This window comes from Planococcus citri, chromosome 1 (genome assembly GCF_950023065.1).
Source record: "Planococcus citri chromosome 1, ihPlaCitr1.1, whole genome shotgun sequence".
Classification (NCBI taxonomy): domain Eukaryota; kingdom Metazoa; phylum Arthropoda; class Insecta; order Hemiptera; family Pseudococcidae; genus Planococcus; species Planococcus citri.
This window is the reverse complement of record NC_088677.1, coordinates 50,715,789-50,739,445: the sequence shown is the minus strand read 5'-3', so window position 1 is coordinate 50,739,445 and position 23,657 is coordinate 50,715,789. Positions and strand designations below refer to the sequence as shown.

Here is a 23,657-nt window from a genome sequence, read left to right as displayed (position 1 = left end):
TCCGAGCCATAGACACCCTTCCTAGTTCCTTTGAAGAATCAATGCATTTCATGTGCCTGAAGTATTCGCAAAAAATAGGCTCCAAAATTCAACACCAAAAAGATGTAAAAATGATGCCTCGTGGTCATATTCGACCCGTTTTTCAAAAGAAACTAAAATATGGCTTTGAAATATTAGAAACGTGAATTTGAACGAAGAAATAGCTCTAGTAATAATTGAGTAACCAATGCTGAGACATTTTTGATCAATTTATACGCTTGTGAAAAGATCAAAAGGTTAGCAGATCTAGTTGTTCTTTGAAATGAAGTTTCAAATTTTTAGAACGTTTTTTTTGTCCGACTCAAAGGAATACCTACTGATCATGTCTTTTATTTACCTTTTTACGACCTACCTACATATTTTTTAATTTTGATTGATGTAATTTCACAAGGAGTCATAATTTTCAAACCACTGAAATGAGGTCATGGAATGTACGTAAAGTGAAAATTTATGACAGATACCTAAGCTAACAATAAGACAATTTTTTCAACTTTAAATTTTTTTAGAATTTATAGGCTCGTGGCTCAAATTGTCGATGCTCGATGGCTCAGATATACATAAATAACCGTATTATGAATAAAACCATCGAAATCAACGATATTTCAACTAGGTACTTTTTTGATGCGGTAATCCAACTTGAGAGCCATTATCGTATCAAATAATCAAAACACATACAGTACCCACAAACAACACGAATAATTACAAAAAATTAAACACATGTAAAAAAATCATATTATTGGTTGAATTTCATACGTTCACAACTGCAACATAATACGGTTCCAACAATTAAGTACAAAAAGAGAAAAAAAAGTGGAGAAAATTTTTTACACGAATTTACAAATACCAACATTTAAATAAACGTAACAAACAAAGTAAACAAAAATGAAAGAAAAAATATCTTATAAATTTTGCACAATTATTCGATTATTATCTCAGACAATTTAATGAAAAATACCGGTAATAATTTTCTCAGACAATTATTCAATTACAAATGCTGATTATTTGCTGAGAGTTGATATTCTTAACAGGTAGGCCGCATAGTCTTCTCCTACAAAAAAAAAAAATATGTTTTCAAATGAAATAATATGAATTGATCAGCGTACTTGGAAAATCATTCTTCGCTTTGTTCACACATTTACCTCATATTAATATCTTTACGAGCGGAGATCGCAGTTTTATAAGGCTCGAACAGCGTTTTTCTTTTGATCGATTTATCTCTTAAGCAAACGTGTAAACCGGCAATACTGTGATGAAATTTATCAGCGATATTTTTATCTGGACAAATGAAAAATCAAGCTGATTAGTAAATTGAATCCTCGTAGTATTTTCGACTCCGTTCAATCACATACCATCGTCATTATCCGTAACATTCAATTCGTTCTGAATCTCTTCGAACAATTCTTTACCAGCGTATTTCTCAGAAATCCCGATTTTCGAGAACATATTCACACCACTCCATTTCTTCCGTATCAATTTAGAGCTCTCTTCGATAGCTGGTGTTTTTCGTTTGGATTCTTCAACAAGTTCGGCCCAGTCTACACCTATAGCGTCGCTCACGCGTGACACTGTAAACAAGTCTTTTAACAGGAATTCGTGCCATTTGAAGTAAATGTCGAAGGCCCTCGCGACGATACCAACTTACCTGTATCTTCCTCCGAATCTAAATGCTCGTTAGTTTTCTCGATATCTACCCTGGTTTCGTCATCACTGAGTTTTTCTCGTTCTTCTATCAAATCGTCAACGTCGTTCGGAGCGGATACCCTCGTCGGCGAATTTTTATTGTCTTGATCAACTGGCGATTTATTCAAGTCTAATTCTTCCCTGTGAAATGAATTCGAAATTAGATCAAGTATCAACAAGATGACACGATAAAATGAATTTAAGATACGTACTTTTGTTGAAACGATTTACGATTATTTTTATCTAATCTAAATTGTCTATCGGCCTTGGTGAGATTATCCTGAAAACCCCAAGTAAAAAGAAAGAATTACTTATTTAGTTATCGAATTATTTGCCAGTCCATACCGATCCGTCGAAACATGAATATAGATTAGAGATTTTATTTTTAGCAATTTTTCTCAGCTTGAAGATGGATAAATACCCAGACAATTTATCCTATTTATGAGGATCGAGAGATGAAGTTTTGATAGTTTTCAACCGAGAAATATTTTCATTGTACACGTGTACTCCGATTTAAAAGCATTCACTTTTAGACGAATAATGTTTGAACATGAATTTTTTTTCAAATAGTGGCTGTTCTATAATCATTAAGATTTCGATGAATTGGTAAGGAATGAAATGGAATGGAATGATCAGCAACATTCTCTTCCATGGGAAGGGATAGAAATAGAGGAGTCGGACGATCAAATACTCACTCTTCTATTTTTGATCGAATTATTGGTATTAATATCGTTGAAATCTTCATCACTTATATCACTAAGCTCGTCGGTAAGAATTGTTTTATTTTTACTGTCATTATCGTCGCTGTCTTCGGCTATAAAACAAATATCCAAAATGATGAATGTCATACGGAAAAAAGGCCTGCGAGCAAAGTCAGAATGGAATATAAATAACGCACTTTTAAACTTATTTCTAATTTTATTGATAGTAGGTCGTTTCAGTTTTTGCGTATTGTTTTCCACACTTGAAAAAAAAACAATGCAAATAATTAATAATCAAGATCGTTGAGAAATTTCATTTCTAAATGATTATCTACTTGTTGGTAGTTTCGTCGGATAACTCGTCATCTAACACAGGACTAGTCATATCGATTATTCGCCATTCTTCTTGACTGCTTCTCCTTCTTTTTCTTTTTTCGCTGCTTCTTGAGCGAGATCTGGTTTTATTTAGGCTAGTAAAAAAACGAAAAGAAAAGCGTTATTTTTATATGTTTTAAAATTAATCAATTGAATTTATAATATAAAAAAAAAATGCATTATGTGAGGAAGAAAAATTTGACAAAATTTTCATTTTGGGAAACCCTGAAGTAGTGAAGTAAACTATTTTTTGGGAATAACACTAATCAATTAATCATGTAACATTCGAGCAGGCACTCGAATTTTTTTCATTAATAAAAAAGGCGAAAAACTTGAAAAAATTGACAGCACAATTACAGTAGATTAAAAATTTAGAACCCATTATTTTTCGCTCATTACTCAAATTAGATTTCAAGTGATATACTTTCAATAGCTTTGAAAAGCAATATACGTATTGAAAAAAGTACCATTCACCGATGGAAGTTTTACTAATAGAATATTCCACTCGAAAAATGGACGACTTTTCAACACGAGAAAACGCTGTTGCCAAATGTACGATGGTATCCGTAAAAAGTATGCTTCGGGTTGAGCTTACCTTTTCCTTTTGTTCCACTGCGGATCGTCGTTTTCTAAACTTTTCCGTTTATTGTGAATAGATCGATTATCATCTCGCGCTAAAAAACAAAAATTCAAGAAAATTATTCAGGTCCAAAATGAATCATTCATCATAATAGGGGTGTTCGAGAGCTCTACAAAACGCTACAGAATTTATAGAAAACGTAAAAAAATTAGGGTTTTTGAGCGCTCATGACAGACCCAAAATGGACTGCAGACTGCTGTAATGCAATTTTACAGCAAACTGTAAAAAAACCTTCACGTTTTCTGTAACTTGTTGGAGAGCGCTCGAACACCTCTAATATTTGTATTTAGGTACACAATCACACATATGTACCTTTTCTGGTAGCTGTTGGACTGGAAAACTTTCTTTCAAAGTTTAGTGGAGATCGGCGATCTACCCTCAATGGTTCTTTCCGATCACGATACGGTGATCTCGGCCGGACAATTGGAGCAATACGTCTATCACGAAATGGTCTATCGTTGCCGTTACTTTCGACAATACGACTCTTAATGGTATCCTTATCATTAATTCTATCCTTTCTCATATCACTACCAACTCGATCACGTTCCGTTCTAGCAAATCGCTGGTTTTCGGCGTTTCTTCTATCGTTATAACGATTTCGCATTCGATCGAAAACACTTTCATTGCCGTATCGATTATTTGGTCTAGCTGTATCGGACGATCGATCATTCCGTCGAAATTTATCGTCGGGTACATCTCTGTTATCATTACGTATATTACGATTATTACGATCCGGTTCCAGTCGATCGTGTATTTTCTTATCCCGATCTTTCAATCGATCTTCGATGACTCGATTACGATCTCTAGGATCAGCTCGATGAATTGGCGACTCGCGACGAAGTTTCAAAGGTGCTTCGCGATCTCGAGATGGTTCTCGCATCTTGATCGACGGCGGCTCTTTGCGATCTCCTCGAACATCTTTCGTTATACGCAGGTTCGAATCGCGTATGTCTCCTGAAGAAAAATACCGGATTAGATATTTCATCGACGAAACCAGTCTAAAATGAAATTACTTAATATCGAACCGACCTGCTCGTATATCATTCCTTCTTGCGGTCACTTTTACGTCTAACCTTTTATCATCGTGTCTGTTACTAATGGAATAATTTGTTAATTAGAAACACTCTAGAATTTAAAAGTTTAATTCATACAGATTATTTTTACCTTCCCAGTCTATCTTCTCTTGGTGAATTCTTATGCATAAATAACGCACCGGCACGACGACCAGAATCGTAAACACGGGATCTTGGTTCCGGCGATTCTTTCCTACGAGATGAAACCGAAGTAGTTCTGACAACATTTCTAACGTTACGGTCTTTCGACCTGGCTAATGTTCGATCTCGCGACACGCTAGGACTTCTTCTGTCCAGGCGACCTCTGCCTCTAGATTTCGAACGCTCCTTTTCGTATTTACTACGTTCTCTACCCGCTTCTTTGGCTTTATCGTGCCACCGACTAGTGTCTCCTCGACTGTACACTTCTTTTTTATCTAAAGATGGAGATCGTTTGGAGCGAACTCGGGAGCTATGTTTACCTATTGAAATGAATAAGATTAAAGATTTCGTCTCAAATGGTTTTTTTTTTCAACTGAAATACAGTAAGTTAACATTACGTACTAGGAGGTGTCGGGGAGATCTTACGACGAACGGAGAGTTTCCTATCATTTTTACTACTGTGATTTTCACGTTCGTTTCTAATCGGCGATCTGTGGCTCTTGTAGTCTTTGACATGAGTTTTATTATTTAAAGCGGTACGGGCTCGTCTGTAATTTAAAAACAAATTAATTATTCGTCTAATTAGACGATTATTCAAACCGTGCAAGAAACAACTTACTTTTTACGATTATCATCTGAGCCAGAGGATGACTTTCTATTATCGCATCTATTAACCGAGGAACTAGAGGCACTTGAAAATGAACTATCGGAATCCGACGAATCGTCAGAATCGCTGGATCCAGAATCATCAGACGGTGGTTTTTTCTTCTACGTAACAAAATATATCGGTGTTGATTCGTTACGAAAACTGTGATTGCGAATGAACGAGAATTAAAAAATAAAATTACATTTTTAGCGTGTTTGCTCGAGCGACCAGAATCTGCAGAATCATCTTGAGCCAATCGTAACTGTAATTTGAGCTGATGAAGACGTTTCTCCAGTACTTTTTCGTCAGCGAATTCCAAATCCGATTGATCCCAAGAATCCAAATTCACGGATTTAGCATGCTTTTTCTTCTTGGACTAAGAAAAAGAACCGCATTCAAGGTTACCACATCTCATCTGAGCACGAAAAACGAATTATTACATTGATACAATATAAACTTACACCGGAATTTTCTCGTTTTATTTTCGACTCTTTCATACTGATTTACGCCACTCTAGAACACCTTTAAAATATATAAAAATTACTCAAAAGTCATTATCGTGCAAAGCGTACAATATTATTGTTATACGACATTTAATAATTTTCGGTCGTCAAACCATCGTGTGCTCGTGACTTACAAATACATTTGAGATGAAGTAACCAGCAGTGCGATATTTTCCAAAGCGATGGAAAACGTATCACGTTGTTCGCGCAAATGATTTTAATAAATAATGCATTAAGTTACACATAATTTACCTTCAACTTGATCTTGAATTGTCGCAAAAACATTTTCACTAATTTATTGACGAGTTAATTACTTAATAATATTCAATAAAGAGAAATTAACTGGCAGTACACTTAGTAATGATTTTATCGTACATATTATCCTTAAATGGTTCGTACGGTAATGAGAATGTTTCGAGGAGTCGACAGGATAATGGTACATTTTCTTTAAGCACAGTTTAAATAAGCGGCGAACTAGAGTATTTAAAATGCGAACCCGATTTCATTTTTTGAAAAGAAAAAAGAAAAAACGTCAAAACTATGCGCACTCTCAAGTTACACTTCAACATGTCAATTCGTCTTATGAAAAAAACGATCAAATGCTGTACTGTAATTATTATAACACTTGGAAAAAAACTTTCGCTCTTTGTACGAGCGAGACGCAGCACGGCGATATGGATGGAATCCGTATACGTATAGTCACAGCGTATCATAAACAAAGTGACTCGAAAAAATTAAAGCACTAATCATGAAAATTTCATTCATTTCAATATGGTCATTTTAAAGTCGTTAATAAATTTATAAATGTAACAAATACCTTGTTATTTAAACACTTTTTTAAATAAATCATACAACCCGAACGATCAACATTCGACGCGGATTCATTGATCTACGAAAGCTTTGCCATCGCGGTGGACTAAAACGTATGAATAATCACAGACATTTTAACGCACATATGAACTACGATTAACGATTAAAATGAGTACGACGATTTCAATTAATTACATTAATCTTTGATTTCTTACAAAAAGCAATTTACCTTCTCACATTTTTTTGAATGGTACTTTTTTTGATTAACATACCATTTTGTTTGGAACAGATCATGTTACCAACGTGTGAGGTAGACGAGCATAAAATTCGTCGATTTTTTGAATTTTTAATGAGAAAATTCCTCGAAAATTTAATTTTATAGATTAAATTTTTTGGTTTCGGTTATTTTTTAAAATTTTAATCGAATAATTAATTAAATGAAATTATTGAAATATAATGGACTAAAAAAGATTAAAAATCAAAATTGTGAAATGCTGTGTTCTATGAGAAAAAATCATTTCATGTCCTCATTTTGATAACACTGTATCAATTTTTTAATTTTTCTCAACAGCAAATATTATGGGAGGAATGAGGTGGTATGTTCGGATATGTTCGGATGTGCTCGAGAACTCGAGAACACTGACTTCCCTTTGACTTTTTTGTAGACTTCTATTTCTTTTCTATTGATATTGACGCTTCTGCAGAATTTTCAGAAAAGGAAACGTAAAAATTAGGGGTTTTGAGCGCTCATGATAGACTCAAAATGAACTATAGACCGCTGTACAGTGTACATGATGCAATTTGACAATGAAAACTTGAAAAGAGCGTTAAAAATCCTATAAGAATCAATACCTACTCAATTTTTGTGGAAGTAGTGGCCTTTGTCTCACATTCTCACTTTGATTACTAACCTCCTCATTTTGTTTCGAGTAGAAAATTGTTCGAGACTCGAGTATTCACATTTTTTGTCTTACTAATATCTTATAATATAGGTATGTACACCTAGAATAAAATCGCCAGGTACGAATACTTTATTTATTAACTCTCGCGTTATTCAACTTATAAAGAAAAATAAAATACCATTCCCCACTCTTTTCTGTCGACTTAGCTACTGTTAAGCCTCATCCTAATTTCGGACACAACTTTTGAACTAATAAAAAGTAATCAGTGAAAAAAATGAAACCTGGAAATCCTGGAATATATTTTTTATACATTTTCAGGTAGAAAATTGTTCATTTTTCCTTTTGATTGTAGGGCATGGTGTCCGAAATTAATGCATTTGGCAGTATGTACTTTTATTTCTTTCTCTTCGTACATTTTCTAATTTTTCCTGCTTTCCAACTTTGGAAAATCCAAAAAAATTTTGTAGGTAGCAGAGATATTTGCAGAAACATCTGCCTCGAGTCTTCGAGTGCGGTACGATGTTATTTTTAAAAAAAGTTGAGATGGGTGAATGAATTTGTTTGTTGCCCAGATGCAAATGTAGACGAGAACTGCACGAGTATATTATGAAAATATGAATTTGATTGATAAATGTAGCTTGGTATTCGAAAAACGTCTTTCATATGTAAGGTACCTAGCTACCTACCTACCTACCGACTTCTAAAGTTTAAAATCAGAATAATCATTATGATCGTTAATTCGTAATATTTGTGATATTGAGGATGTGAATGAATTCACATTACCAAAAAAAAAAAAAAAATGAAAATCAATTTCCTATTTCGATTTTCCATCCTATTATTCCAATTCCACTGACTATTTTTTTTTTTCTACTTCAACTTCAACCTTCAACAGTTCAACTGGACATTGAAAATTTTATGCCGTTTGAAGAGGTTATCTTTTTCCTTTTCATTTCATGCTTGCGAGTAGCGAGCAGCTCCAACATTCAACGATGTCGCTCACGTAATTTTTTTTCTAGTAATGTGGTATTTTTATTTTAGAGGCAAACGTGCTTTAGAGCTTTTATATTTTGGTAAAAATTGAGTAAATTCCCAACAGAAGAAGGACGTAAATCACAATTTTGTATTCACAATAATTATTTTTTTAATAAAATAAAAAGGAGTCGAACTCGAACGAACGTATTCCGAGCGTATCCGAAATATTTCCGAACATACCTCCTCATTCCTCCTATAATTTTCTGCCGAAAAATTCGTTTTTTGAGTTTATAAAATTAAAATCAAAAATGAAAAACAGAAAAACTCCTATTTTACTGATACAAATACATTTTTGTAAATTGTATTTGAAAAGTATTGTAATAAACCTACGAATAAAGCTCAAAATTAATTAAAACACGTCTATTTTCAATCAATAATTTCGATTTCAACTTTTCAACAGCAGAGATGAAAAAATCCTCGATTTCAGCTGTTTTTATTCGAACCGTTTTTCGAACTAATATAGCCTCTTCTCATTGGCTGATCAATTTGATTAAATTGGTCACTCTTTACAATTGGTTAAAATTGAAAATCTGAACAACCAACAGGTTTTCGTGATTTTTATTCCACTTTTTTCAGAATCTGGCGCTCGAAAAACATCTGTTGATGTTGGTGGCTCTTTGTTCATCATTTTATTCATGTTATTTCGTCTTCGTTTTAGTGCGGCTTCCTCTGTGATGAAAAGTTGGTAAAATTAATCGTGTTAATTAGTGATAGCTTTTAAATTCATCACAGGGAATCGTTCCTCAGTTCTTCGCATCTATCGATAACTTTACTGGTAAGATTTAATTAAATTATATTATGTCATTTCGATCGCTATGTAGTTATGTTAAGTATATTGTATCCAGCATCCCTCACTTGTTTGAAATTTTATGCCCTTATCGTGATATAACGAAGTACAAAAAGTGCGAGAATTATTGCGGTAGTACCCAACCGGTAAATGATCTTTTAATTTTTCAAAGGATCATTCATTTGCAATTATATAGGTATGCATTTGATTTATTCATCAGCACAATGCATGAAATGAAATGAAGTATCCAGTGATCGAATTTTACGATATATTATTTTACGTAATGTATGCAGATAATATATTATTATTCAAGGAATAAACTATCCTTAGTTCTTAATTTCAGGTCTCGGTTTCGGTTTTGGAATAACATCAAAAAACAGATCATGGGTGTCGAAGAAGGTAAGCTGAAAATGCATTAATATAACCTTTTGATTTCTTTGCAGCGATTAGCATGTCATTTTTTTTCACGTTGACGCGTGAATTTTTTCGTCGAACTGAGCAGAATGCAGCTTGACCATTCCCATACGTAGATAAATGATTGTATTATTTATTTAGAACGATTTAACTTGGGAAATTGATTGAAATGTTCGAAATACGTTTTACGTTTTCGTTTCATGATGAATACCTATCGATTGATTCAGTTTTCGGTGGAGAGCAGCTGAAGGAGAAGTGAGACAGTTTTCAAATTCCGGACAATGCGTATATTAGGTCGTAAAATGAAATTAGACGCAATAAGGGTTACATTAGGGACCCTTTTGCTGAATGACGGCTGACTCACCGGTGGGCTACTTTTCAACAATATCGTGCCTATAAGTAGGGTTGCGATGCATACAAACCACCAATTTATACCAATGTTAACGCGTTTATGTGAAATTGGAAAAAATCGCAGAAAATCTGCTCGTAGTACACGGAAATAAAATTCTTAGTTCGTTGAACTCGGGGTAATTTTTAATATCGTGACAATTTATCGTGAATTATTTCGAAGATATTTTACCTATTTGATGTAGATTGTACATAGTACATACGTAATGTATGTTTATGAAAAATGAAGCCACGAAAAAAAACTGATTTGGTTGCTTGGTTAAGTACTTTGATGGCGTGAAAAATTACGTATCGTATTGTATTTGAGTACGATTGATGTTACTCGTATGCCTATAAGTGCGGCTGAGAGTCGGTGATGGGTTGAAACAGGTATTGTTGTACTCGATCGAGTAGTTCAGGCAGGTATCGCGTGCGGATAATTAACAGCTTTTGTGGAAGCCAACTTATGCCCCTGCGATTTTGTTCCGTTGGCGCCGTTGGTCGTATAAACCGCAACGTCCACATTAGATTTCAGACGCGACGTTTTATGTATGTACACGAAGACAGTAATATCGATTTTCATCACGGACTCGTTACCCCTTTGGCAGACCGACAGACGCCAAAAATCGCTACCGAACCCTTTCGTCGACGACGTTTTGGCTCCCAACGCCCAAGACGCTGAATCGGCGACCCTGCGTTCAGCCCTTCGTTCTATTCAGAACCCGTATCGTTCAAAGAAATTCCTCGTTACGTACCAGTTTGTCGCGGCTTTTCACTCAATAGGTTCATATTTGTATTACCTAAACTTATTTTTCTTCGCATTGTTCGTCTAGACAGTTACGTTTTTTTTTCACGTTTAATCTAATTTTCACATCGCGTCGGCATGTTTATCGAATCATTGAAGCTATCGGTATTGCGATGTTTGTGCCATTCGTGCCAAAAACCGCAGTATTATTCGCCCTCAGGTTCATCCCTTTTTATTATACGAATTGTTTAAAAGAATTTCTTTGAAAATTTCTTGTTTTAAGAATTTTACTTGGAAATTTTGCTATGTGTAGGTAAATTATCTTTCAAACAATTCTGTATAATTTTTAGGTAGTTATCACGTGCTGAAAAAACCAAAATGTAAACCTAAAAAAATTCCCAAAAAAGTTATGCTTCTCGGTAAGTAAAACTAACGTTTTAGAAATTGACCTTAATAATAAAGATTCGCGAATTCGTTTCAAAGTCACCACCAGATACCATATTGCAATGATTTTCATTTTATAATCAGGTTCACTGTACCGGTTCAATGTCTGCCCACTGATTTTTTTTTTCTGCATCAACTTCAAACCACGCACTTGTGTACGACTCGAAGTACCTTTCTGGCCCAATTGACGCGTATATTTCCTCTTTTATTAGCGAATGAATTATTTCACCGTCTGATGACTCATGTCCGTGTACTTTTTTCATTCGTATTGTGCATCTAAATAGGTATATTTTAATGGTTTATCAAAATTCTTAATAGCTTTGAGGTACTTTACTTTCTATAACGATGGATGTCAGTTTTCTTTATACGAAAAGATTTTTTTCAATGCATTTGAACGAGTACCTAATTGAATTCGATTTCTAAATTAAATGATGTGAAATGAAAAAGTTCCAATGCACGATGGACAAGGTTTGAAGAGGCTGTTGTTAGTTTGCTTGTAAAGATGTTTCGCCTTTTATTTTGTGACTTGATTTTCTTTTTAATCCTGATTAATTTGAACACGCTACGAAACAAATCCCAATTTTGGTAGCTTATGTGGGTTCCGCCCTTTTTTGGGAGGGGAGGGATGGAGGATTTTTGAAATTATGTGAAGTTTGCTCTTCTATGAACTTGAACGGTGACTTGCGAAGATGATTTATACGAAAGAAAGGAAAAGTGATGTAGGTTGTTTTTTTTTCTTTTTTGAAAAAAATTATTCTTCCACTAATTACTGCTAGCTGCTCATCAGCTATTGAAAACGTTCGAAAATGAAGTACCTACTTGTTTGCATATTATGTGAAAAACATTTTCGTGGGACTGTAGTGCGTTTGCGAAGGGGCGGGGGAGAAAATAGGTTAAATTTTAAAAATATTACCAAATCTTGAGATGAGAATGAGGTGGAGGAGGAAAATATGGTCGGGTAGAAATTTTGAAAGAATTTTACGCAAGTCCTGTATTTTTATCTGGAATTTTTTTAGATATCCATTTTTATTTTAAGATGAGAGAAAGGTTTGCCTAAGGTATGGAAAAGAAAATCCCCGAGTTGAAAACTGGCAGAATTTCAATTTTTGATCTCTTAAATTTTTGGTATAAAATTGAGCATGTTTTCCGAGATTTTGCAGAGTTGCAGAGTGAGAAATTTTTTATTCGCTTCACACACATGTTTTACTTTTCTTGATACGTGAACAAATTTTTTGGAAGAAAGAAGAATAATTGTATTTGCCTACGTAGAAATTTATTTTAGTATATCAAAGCTTAGTATGAAAAATTTTCACTTTTTCATATTTTTAAATGTTACGAAGTCTAATGTGAAATTTCTCCCGTTCACAATTCACAAATCTGACCTCGTATGCGATGTGCGTCTATGTAGAGAAAGTCCCCTCCCGCCCTTAAAATTGAACATCGCTACTTGAAGAAATCGAAGCATTTTATATCCTTTGAGTTTTTTTTTTTGCATTCGTGTATTCATTTGCAAAATCACACCGTATTCAATGGCCGTATCTTTTTACTGTAGATAATTAAATATTGCTGTTTTACTCAGCAGTAAGCCTATTCCAATTTAAAACTTGTCCCCTCTGCCTATCTACAGGAAGTTGGTGCTTATTTGATTAAAATTCAGGTTACAGAAGAGGAAAAAATCGATTTTCACTTACTATAGGTATTTACTTATTGAAAACCAAAATTTTTTTGCATGAGGTGGAGTTCTGGAGTAATTATTAAAAGTCAAATAGTTTTTTGCTTCTTTAAAAAAAAATATATATCTATTTAATTATTTTAGTTATTGTTCAGTTCAAACTTCATTCCTTGTGTACGCATTTTTTCCCCCGTAAGCTTATAGACAACACTGACCAATGCATTTGTAGTAGATCGTGACTTTTGCTCATATAATTTGTATTATGTACCCAATTACCTATATGTGCCTTACCTACACCTTTCTACATATCTGCTATCATAAAAACTTTTTTTAAAAAGTTTTCTAAACTGTTGCAACTTGAAAAAAAAACATGAAACTACATAAGTAGGTATTATATGAAAAAAAAATATTTACCGGCACGGCGCGGCGAAGCGGTGCAAAAAAAAATTAGGGTGAGTAGCGTCAAATATTATTATGGCTGCTATGGAAACATAACTCGATATGGTCATTTAATTAAGCCAAGTTGTGTTTGGAAAATTCATATCGAGAGTTTTTCGCTTTTTATTGAAGGAATACGAATATAGCGATTTTTATCGCGATAATGTCGCCAACTAGTGTTCGTACTTCGTAGTTCGTACCCTCCGCCTCACCCTCCCAGTTACCGCGTCCAGGTGACTCATCGTGCAAAAAAAGCGAATTTTCGCCAAATCGAAGGCAAAATATTGAACGATGGGTGGTACTGGTAGGTTTCGTGCTTGAAAAAAATTTCAGTCTGAGTGAATCACGTAATGAGGTTTCATTCCCTGCTGTCTTCAGTGTTTCGAAGTTCTGCTGAGAAACAGAGGCGGATGGAAGAGGTAATTGGGCTAAAGGCTAAAAGTAAAATAGTACGTATCGTTGTTTTTTTTTCGATACCTGCATAATATGTACTTAATACTTAAGTATATTCCAGAATCTCGTTTCTAATCCAAATATTTTTAATTGAGAGAGGAGGGGAAGAGAAGAAGAGAGAAACAAATAATTGAATGAGTGTTGCTTTATTAAGGTGTTTTTCGTGTCTAAATCTTACATGTGCAAAATACGAAACATGTAGTTTAGGTACCAAAATATGAAAGAATAAAAATATCTGTTCATGCGAGTAGATTTAGGTACTTCACATAAATGTACATGAACTATTACATATGGCTAGTATGCTACGTATAGTGGATGGATATACATAAATCGTAGTAGGTAACTGTAACTATGCTATACGCATACGGGTTTGATTCGACATATGAAGAAGCTGTGAACTGCACCCGGTGAATTCGTGTTTAATTTGTTTGATAAACATTTCGGAGTCAGCTGTTCAGCTCTCTGGTATCTGGTAATGGTTATACTTTATCGTATTTTAGTATCTATTTCTGTGTGAGTGGTGTCTCTGTCTACTGTCTAGCCTGTCTTATGTATCTGATACCCAAAGCATGCTACGACGAGAACGATTACGAACGCAAGTAGAATAAATTTTTCGTTTTTGCTCTTTTATGCTGCCCGTTGTGCGCATTCGGTACAGGAAAGTTCTGGTTGACTGATATGGCGTTATGTGATAGAGTATCTGCGGTGGTTGGTTGTATACTATGTACGTTTACCTAGGTACTGTATTTGTGTGTTGAAAAATTGAAATGCGGATCACGCTTCATATTAGCAAGTTGTTTGATAAACCCTCTTTCGTTTCATTATATACGAATATACCCTATATGCTAGGCATAGATGAGATGATGCCAGGCCACACGTACCTATTCTGTGCTCTGTGAATTTTGAAATAAAGCTCGAGCATGTCGCCTACACACGTAGGATACGAGTACACAAATAACGAACGGAACAGAAGTTTTCTAATTAAAGTCTCATTTCGTATTGAAAACCATTAATTATTTTTCATCGAGAAGACGCGCCTGCTATAAGGTACATTGTATTATTTGGCGGTTTTCGAAGCAAACGAAAAGAAAACATGAGCATGCCAAGCAGCGCCAGCAGCGGGAAAAAGAAGGTATTGGAAAATCAACGATGTTATAATTAGCTAAGGAAATAATCGAAATTTCGCTTGCATTTTTTTCCCTTTCTTATACCAATGCCAATACCAGAAGACTATGAAATGAGTTAGTGAAAGGGAACAAAAGAGATGGAAGAGCGTAGGTTCGGTCGATTTTTGTTTCGTGACTCGAAATTTATTTATTGCTCCAAAAGTTGGGAGTTTGTAATTCGATGTTTTTGTTAATAACGTATTGATCTCGATATTTGCAATTTCGCAGCCTTTCGAAACGAGGTGAAAAGGGAAGGCGAGATGACTTTCGTTGTCAAAGCAAAGACCTTGTGGACTAAATTTTGAGAAATTCCATTCTATCGGTTGCCTTATTAACTTGTAACCATGGAAGTCGCAGAAAAGTCCTTTTTATTAGTTCTTTTATATTAGTAGGTTTTGAAAATTCGTTTTACGTGAAAATATAATTTGTTGTTATGTTTCCTCATGATATGGAATGAATTTGAAATATTTTTTCGTGAATTTCGCCTTTGAAGTGAAACAAATTTTTATTTCAAATGGACATTTTATGTTTTATTCCCCTCTTCCTCATCATCAAAAAAAGTTTGGGCGAGGGGAAGTGAGCCGTTTTTACTGTTGAGGGTAGGGGCGTGCTAATTTATGGAAGACATTTTGTATTTCGTTCAGTTGACATTGATAAAATTTACTTCCAATATTTTTAGTGTTGAAATTTTCGAAATTTAAAAAATTCATGTTTTTCAAAATGTCATAAATTCCTTGATCTCGAGTTACATACTTTCCTTTGTGAATAGAAGGAAAGGAAGGAGGATAGGAAGTGAAATCTCCTCTCATTATTTGTCAGAAAGGTGACATTTGATTGTATGATTTTTGTACACAAATGTCAACTCTTTGAAAGGTATAAAATTACAACCCCCTCCCCCCTCCAATCACCGCCAGTTCCGCCGCTGATCATGATTATGAGATGAGATTGCGATATAATATGGTTTTTTACTCTGTCATCGATCTGATGCTTCATTATCATCTATTAAGATATTATTCCATTTACTTAACATTGAAAAAATAAACATTCTAACGTGCACATAAAAATGGCATGATCAATAAGCTCGTTGATGTTAAAGTAGATGAATGACACGATGCGAAAAAAGGTACTCTTGAAAAAAAAAGCAAAAAGAAAACATGTCACGAAGAAAGCCTTGGCAGCCCCCGCACAGCAATTAATTTCCAATTGTATTGTTTATAAATTCTTCCTCGCTTTCTTCTCTGCGACTTATTCTGCCTTAGTTTGTAACTACGAGTGTCTTATGCTGGTAGAAAAAATAGGAGCGTTGGTGTTGAGAGCAAAAGACATAAACCGTATCAATGGTAAATGATCGATGGTGTTTGAAAATGTAAAAGGTATCGTAGGTAGGTAAGTCTACTTATGTTGGTCTTGGTACTTCATAATTCGTATGCAAAGACAGACATGCTGGTATCTGGTTTCAGTTGGATTTTTTTTTCATTCATATTTTAATCAGTCGATGTAGAATTGTAGGTACCTATGATGTTATAAAAGTACGTAGCTACGTTAAATTTCACACAGAAGTGGATTATGTTTCATGAAGCATGCGTGCTTATTAAATTAGAATCAGAATCATGCCTTCTTAAGAAACTCTGGAATTCCATGTTTAAAGAACCTACTTTCAATTTTGAAAAAAAAAACTGACCGATTTTTCTCACTTTTTCACCAGAGCATAGGGGCAATGGTGGGTGGTTTTTCAACTTTTTTTGAATTTTGATGGATCCTAGTAGAAAATCAAAGACAGAGTAAAAATTTCAAATTATTTGGTCAACATGTGAACCCTCCCCCTCGCTCGAGCTCAGTTTTGAAAATTTGAAAAATTTTGTAGGTACTTACTTACCTATAATATGTGTTGGAAAAAAAAATAATAATCCTTAAATGTTAATCACTTTTTCAATTCTAATTTTACCATCTTGAGGAGATGATTACAAAATTATCATACTTATTTTAAAAGAAAAAACAAATATTTTGAGAACTCCTGCGTTTGGCAAAAATTAACTTTGAACTTTTCAAATGGTTTAAAAGTGATTATATGCAAATACTAAAAATGTCAAAAGATCACCAGAACGGAGAAAAAAATCAAAAAAAAAAAATTGAAACAATTGAAAATTTTTCAAATTTTGAAAACTTTTTGAGCTCCTTCTGGCAAAGGAAGGTCAAACGTTGACTAAACCATTTGAAATTTTTCCTGCATCTCATTGAAGTCATTTCGGTAGATGTCTTTATGCGAGGGTCCATCAAAATTCGAAAAAAGTTTGAAAATGACCTACCGTAATGGAGACCCACAAGATGACTTCCAAAAAAAAAAAAAAAAAGTCAACTTGTGGAAACAAAAAATTATAAGAATCTAAGATGAAAAATTGAAACAATGATGCAAAAAATTAATAAATTTATTTATGAAAAATTGAATGACTTGTAAGTAATTATTTTCAAAATAAGATATTTTTAGTCATACTCATTATGATTATGCTTACCTACTGCGTATCACTATCACATTAAGGAGCCAAAATTTTGGTTCATGTGAGCATAAGAAGTATCGAAATGTGTGATTAAGCAGTCACAACTTTTTCTTTTTTGATCATTATTTCAGGTGTACTTTTGAGAATTACTTTCAACATGAGTGAGAAAAAATCTATCCTTGGACCCGAATTTTTTCAAAAAAATACCCTAAAATTTCAACAAAATATGTAATTATAATTAAACGACTACACCTTTGAGAATTATTCATCCAGGGCATATTTTGAAGACCATTGCGCTTTAAAAACACTTTTGACATAAACTAAAAAAAAATGTATTTTACCATTTTTTGATCCTCCCTCTCCCTCTCCAACCTGGAAAAAGGATCTTCAACACTCCATTTAAAGATTAAAATTTATTAGTAAACTACCTACTGCATTACAGAATAGATAATTTTTTAGGTATAAAATATGGTACTTGTAAATATAATTAAGATAATTACCCTCGGGTGTATAACTTTTTTTGTGTGTAATGCATCGGAAATTATCGATTTTAACCTATACCTAATTTTCATTATGTTCAAACAGCTACGGAAATTCGATGCACTGAAGAAGCGAAAGGAGGTTTGAAGTATGACGTTATCCTGGCTGAAGCCGCCACAGATCCGCCTCAGAAACGGCCATCGTCGCCGATTAAAAATGTATCCGAAGACGACATTTTTGAAAAATTAAAAGCCGCCGAAGAAAGACGTCTGGTAAGGTGTTTCAAGTTTCCTATTATACAGCATTTATATGCAATGGAAGTCTACGTACTACACATTTGAAGCGTATAAACGTGTACATACGTTCAGCAACGTTCCCTTCTCCTGCCCTCCTTTCTACTGGTGAAGCTATACGATATGCATCATAAATAAGCCAACTCATTTCATAGTGAAGAAGCTGTAGCTTTTTACCTAGCCTAACTTACGTTCGCAATCCAATACGTCGACGTACGTAAGTTTTTTTCGTAGCAGCTTGCTTTATTACGGTTCGACGAACTTCACCCAAGTGCCTGTGCATATAAAAATCGTCGAATGTCGAGATTTTTCGGTACTACACGATGCGTTTAAAATATCGGGTGTTTTTTTGCCACGAAAAGCCATCGGGAACTGCTGCTGAAGATTGTTTGTAAACATTGCATTCCTAGAAAAACGATAATTGAAAATGTACGCTGTTGTAGACGTTAAGGAAATTTGCATCGAACGTCGAATCTATACGAGTTATAATGTTTGGTTTTCGAATTTCAAGTACGAATGCTGCGGGTGAACTGGAATAAAATAAAGGGCCTTATTGCTCTTCTCTCTTTATCTGCGTTTTCCTATTGTGTCGTGGTGAGAAAGTATTGCATCGAATTTATTTGTGCTGTGTGTATGGTTTGTTCGTACGTATTTAAAAAAAAACAAAAAAACAGAGAAAATTGAGGTTGATTGATTCGATTTGTGAGACGGAGATTATAATCGTGTTTTATCAAGATTATTGTCTTTTTTGATAGAATGTCAACACTTTTAGAAAACGCCAAAATAATTTCTGAAAAAAGAATGTTTAATTTTTTCAGTCTCATTATAAAATCATCACGATAACATTTAAAAAAATCATCAAAAATATCAAGTATTTCAATATTTGAAGTGTTTTATGAAAAATGAGAAAATAGGTAAGTAGATTATAACTGGATAAAAAAATTTATTTTCGTGAAAATAAAATTTGTTTATCAAGTTATAATCTACCTATTTTCTCATTTTTCATAAAACACTTCAAATATAAAATCATCGGTCAGTTTCAGTTTTTGAATAGGTACTCGAACTTTTCGATGTTGAGAAATGTGAAGGTAAGGGAGAAAGAAGTTGAGAAAATTTGCTCAAGAACCCTCAAGGAAAATCTGCTTTGAAGTTTTTGTTGATTGTTTTGATTCATTTGTAGTACAAATCTGAAATTTCCCACAATTCTAACTGCATCAAAATTACTTTCTGAGAAGTTCGCTTCGGCAATAGCGTGATTTCCTTCGCAGATTGTTGCAATGGCCCTATCGAAACGAAGATGACTGTTCGGGATTTGTTCTAAAACACTAGTAGGTACTTTAGGTACACGGTGTTTTTGTAGGTTACTGCAGTTCACGGACTATGAACTCGATGGCCGTCGTATTAAATGAGGCTTCCTAGTAAACAAAGGAATTACCGACGTTACGTCGTCGGTATCTTTATCGGATAGAGTTTGTGAAATAAGTAATAGAAGAAAGAATAGAAAAAACTTGGCGAGGAAGCTAGTGGCCATCGACCACTGGATTCACCTCAGCTGAGAGTGAGACAAATTTCACCTGCGATTGAATCAATTTTTCATAATTGTACGCAAAATACTCGTAATAAAGGTGTCAGGTCTGGAAAAGTGTCATGCCATAGGAATCAATAATATACACAAGTATTATGAAAAATTCACGCTAGCAAATCGCAGCGCACGAAAGGAAAACTTCACGTACGAGTTACATGGTTATCTTTAATGTATGAATATCTGGATGCGACGATTTGAACATATGATGAAGGAAATTATTATACCTAAACGGTGCAGCTGTACTTATTTTGGAAGAAAGTGAAAATACCGTTCGTATGTAGCGGTAAAGGAATTAGTTCCGGTGATCATTCGGTACTCTATGTTTCCATTACAGCTTCTCTGTAGGCCTTCCTCTATGTTCAAGTACCGCCAATATGAATTATCTCGTTGATTTTGGCGCTTTACGGTGAGCCTATAATTATACGTATCCGAGATCAATCGCAGCAGCGGATGTCAAGTGTAAACTGAGCTAATAATTGACCGAAACTCGTAACGAAGTCTTTCATTTAATCGTATTTAGGTATAGATGTGTTGTAGTAGCTAGGGTAGCCTTTTCATTTAATGCACACATCGCCATTGTATGTAATTAATCTAATATTTTGTGGTTACAGAGCGTCGAAGCCTCGAAGCGATCATCGTTGAGTTTACGTTTCGAAAAATTAGAATTATCGTTGAAGAAGAAAGGCGAAGAAGAGTTGGAAAGGACGAAACAACAAAAAGAAAAACTCGATAAGAAATTGGAGATTCATAACGAAAAACGCGAAGCGTATTTGAATGAAATTAAATCCAAATTGAAAGATCATGTAAGTGTAAACGGAGACAAAAGTTGGAATTTTGCCCCATTGTGATTGTTGATTTTAGCTTATTTTGCCACGTTGTTTATGTCAAGTGTTGCCACAATGATGTTCTTGGAGCTTGGATTTATTTCGCGTCATTGTGCAGAAGGGAGGAAGAGTAGGGGTTTTAACTTGAATATTGGATTTTCGATATAAATCGTGTTTTTTTTTACTGAGATTGGTTTAATTTCATTTGGGATTATCGTGTATAGCTCGTAGCTTGGAAATCATTTTTACGGCCGCGATCATGATCATGAAATGGATGAGTTCTGAAGAAGACAATACAGAATTGTCCATCTGTCATAAATATGGTAGAAAAATCATCAAATTCACTTCCTAAAACCAAAATGTACATATTATGAAACTTTAACTTATGAAATTGAAAAAAATTATCGTTTAAAAATGAATTGCGTTTGTTCTGTTTTACCTTATATGAAGTAATTGCTATAAAACTATTTAAGTAGTAGATATATCTACTTAATTATTTTTCAACACTTCAGTTTTCTATTCTGTTTCGGGTTTTTTGGATAGGTACTTACTTACTTAGCTAGGCGTTTAGTTGAAATTTCGGGAGAAAATCATTTTTATGAGCTAATAAAAAATGAACAAATATTGGAAAAGTTAATTTTTTGAGTCTTGCATTTTTCTCATAATTAGGTAGTTTCTCGTATTTCGTAGACAACAGAGAGAGAGAAATAAATATTCAATTCAAGCTATCTAACAGATAGCAAAAACAGTGGATTTAATTGAAATTGCAATAAAAAGTAGTAAAAAAATATTAATTTGTAATTCACGATCATGTTCATTTTTTTAAAAAAGCAGTTTTTCTATTATGATTTTTTTACAGTTTTTTGTTTTCTTTGATAGAAAATGTGAAATGCAGATACTGGCTCATTTACGAATTTCAGCACATCACTTGACCGGAACCGTAAATTTTCTGCATGCTCCTCAGAAAACAGAAGGCAGCAATGGGAACGTTATTGTCTTAGTATTCTGTGCCAGTTTTCGAGTGTACAAAGTTCTCTGATTAGTATGCTCAAAGTTCGTAATTTCGGTCGAGTGGTGTGCCAAAATCCGCAAGTGCGGGGGAGAGATGAATTCGAAAAATTGTTGTCGTATAAAATGTAGTAGGAAACAAACAGTGAAAAAGTACTTCGTGTTTTTTGAAATCAAAAGAAATCTGCTGTATAGGTATTTAGTTATGTTGTAGGTACTATGTATGCAATTTTTGGTGATATAGATAATTCAAAATGAGATGAAAGAAGTTCAAATTTTGTTTTCTGATCTTGTGAACATTCTTGATTGTGGTTTCAACCTTTTCGAAATTGTTCGAACAATAAATTTCACTTCTTACGGAAACAAAATGCGAGAAAAATTGCGTACCTATTTACTTATTGAAGTAGGTATCTTTAAAAACCGAATTCTTAATGGAACAAATAACACATATTCATACACTGCTTGGTATAATTTGAAAAGGTTCGAGTGGGCTAAATTTTTGCGAAATTGAATGTAGGTAATTAGGTAGGGTATTGAGTTACATTCAAATCCAAAACATACTTTTATTTCACTTTGACTCCTAGTCATATGAGCTGCTTTCAATTTATCGATAGAAAATATGTGTTATTTCAAATTATGAGATCATTCAACTTGACTTTTGCAAAGCTTTATTTTACATCTGCCTACTTACTTGTTTACGTACTTATTTTTTTGTTTCATTTATCGCAAATTTGCTTATTATTTAAATATTTATCGCCTTTGCATATCGTGTAGCTGAACGCTGTAGAATCTGCTCGCTTATCGCTTGAAAATCAAGAACAAAAAACAAGGGAACAAATGTCTCAGAAATTGAAGGCAGCTGCTGATCAACGTCAAGAAAACATTTCTATAATGTTAGATCGTCTTAAAAAGCACGTGAGTATTTATTAGATCTCGACGTATCGATGTCCCATATGGGAGCGAGTTGAAAATACACGCTCGCACTTGCTTTTTCTTTGCTTGCTTCATGCACCTTTAGGATGAACACGGTAAAATGTTGCGTAAATCTATCGAAACGAAGAAAGAAGAATTGATGAATCAAGTTGAACAAAAAGTCACCGCTGCTGGCATAAGACACGAAAAAGTCGTTATCGAAAGGAAATTAAAATTGAAGGAACACGTATGTCTTATGTCTTCATGATAAGATTTCAATTTTCTCTGTTTTATTTGGATAAATAATTCGTGATATGCGATATTAATGTGTTATTGGTTTTTTCACAGGATCAAAAAGTGGAACAGGTTCGCCAGAAGAAATGCAAATCTCCGAGCGAAAACGATAAAAGTATCGTCGATTGAATTTAGAATGATAAAATCATTCGTACCACGCTTTCCGCCGATTAAATTTCATAATTATAAATGTTTGCTTTATTTTGTATTTTTTATTAACAGTCATTTAAGTGTAATCATGATTCGAATGACTTGAAAATTGATTTTTTTCCGTCAATTTTTGATTATTTAATTTTTATTTTTTTTTAGATGTAAGTACTTAATATGAATTATTTTTAAAGGCCGAGTTTATAAAACAACTGTATTTTTAAATTTTATTATATTACTAACGTTTAATTTTTGAAAAATAATTTGATTTCGCTGTGTTTTTGCACTGATGTCGCTTGAAAAAATTTATTTGAAGCCATATTGTAATAAAGTCTCGTAAATTATCTGTTGAAGCATTATGTTTTTGTTTGTTTGTTTATGAAGCGGCCCTGTGTGTGAATATTTTCAGATTTTAGATGTTTCTTTTCTAGAATTCTAAAATACCTACCTACTGGCCAAGTGGCCAAAGATGAATAATCACGACTCACGTGTTAGTTCTGAATGCTACGATACCGTTGGTTAAGAATACTCGAACAAGTAGAAATGAGAAATCGAGATAGTAAAATGGTCG

The 23,657-nt window shown here is 33.9% G+C and overlaps 2 protein-coding genes across 5 annotated transcripts; one reads left to right on the top strand and one right to left on the bottom strand.

The window, feature by feature from the left end:
• Positions 1-748: 748 nt before the first annotated feature.
• Positions 749-6,888, bottom strand: LOC135832530 (peptidyl-prolyl cis-trans isomerase G-like). Of its 3 annotated transcripts, none has more exons than XM_065345829.1 (17): positions 6,616-6,888; positions 5,757-5,817; positions 5,498-5,671; positions 5,269-5,417; positions 5,052-5,197; positions 4,600-4,969; positions 4,465-4,529; positions 3,748-4,389; positions 3,391-3,469; positions 2,756-2,890; positions 2,618-2,682; positions 2,415-2,533; positions 1,932-1,999; positions 1,682-1,860; positions 1,389-1,616; positions 1,179-1,314; positions 749-1,087 (listed from the first exon to the last, which is right to left on the bottom strand). In XM_065345829.1, the coding sequence occupies exons 2-17, from the start codon at positions 5,790-5,792 to the stop codon at positions 1,021-1,023; spliced, it is 2,658 nt and encodes an 885-aa protein (XP_065201901.1). In that variant the 5' UTR covers positions 5,793-5,817; positions 6,616-6,888; the 3' UTR covers positions 749-1,020. The 3 variants fall into 3 exon arrangements, with proteins under 3 accessions (XP_065201901.1, XP_065201903.1, XP_065201902.1); XM_065345831.1 differs by having other exon boundaries at positions 1,389-1,604; positions 6,616-6,887; XM_065345830.1 differs by lacking the exon at positions 6,616-6,888 and adding an exon at positions 6,051-6,609.
• Positions 6,889-9,119: 2,231 nt separating this feature from the next.
• Positions 9,120-23,439, top strand: stai (stathmin). 2 transcript variants are annotated; one of them, XM_065345828.1, is made up of 7 exons: positions 9,120-9,317; positions 9,673-9,728; positions 18,129-18,295; positions 20,513-20,704; positions 22,508-22,648; positions 22,752-22,892; positions 22,994-23,439. In XM_065345828.1, the coding sequence occupies exons 2-7, from the start codon at positions 9,713-9,715 to the stop codon at positions 23,066-23,068; spliced, it is 732 nt and encodes a 243-aa protein (XP_065201900.1). In that variant the 5' UTR covers positions 9,120-9,317; positions 9,673-9,712; the 3' UTR covers positions 23,069-23,439. The 2 variants fall into 2 exon arrangements, with proteins under 2 accessions (XP_065201900.1, XP_065201899.1); XM_065345827.1 differs by lacking the exons at positions 9,120-9,317; positions 9,673-9,728 and adding exons at positions 10,908-11,095; positions 11,226-11,294.
• Positions 23,440-23,657: the final 218 nt, after the last annotated feature.

What these genes read in the sequence shown, in the direction of transcription:
- LOC135832530 (XM_065345829.1), bottom strand. Translation starts at nt 5,792, where the DNA reads ATGAAAGAGTCGAAAATAAAACGAGAAAATTCCGGT. An exon ending in TCAGATGATAATCGTAAAAA is followed by an intron (nt 5,198 to 5,268) that starts GTAAGTTGTTTC and finishes TTTAAATTACAG; the next exon opens with ACGAGCCCGTACCGCTTTAA. An exon ending in AGAGAAGATAGACTGGGAAG is followed by an intron (nt 4,530 to 4,599) that starts GTAAAAATAATC and finishes TTATTCCATTAG; the next exon opens with TAACAGACACGATGATAAAA.
- stai (XM_065345827.1), top strand. Translation starts at nt 11,014, where the DNA reads ATGTTTATCGAATCATTGAAGCTATCGGTATTGCGATGTTTGTGCCAT. An exon ending in CAAAAAAGTTATGCTTCTCG is followed by an intron (nt 11,295 to 18,128) that starts GTAAGTAAAACT and finishes ATGTTCAAACAG; the next exon opens with CTACGGAAATTCGATGCACT. An exon ending in TAGATCGTCTTAAAAAGCAC is followed by an intron (nt 22,649 to 22,751) that starts GTGAGTATTTAT and finishes ATGCACCTTTAG; the next exon opens with GATGAACACGGTAAAATGTT.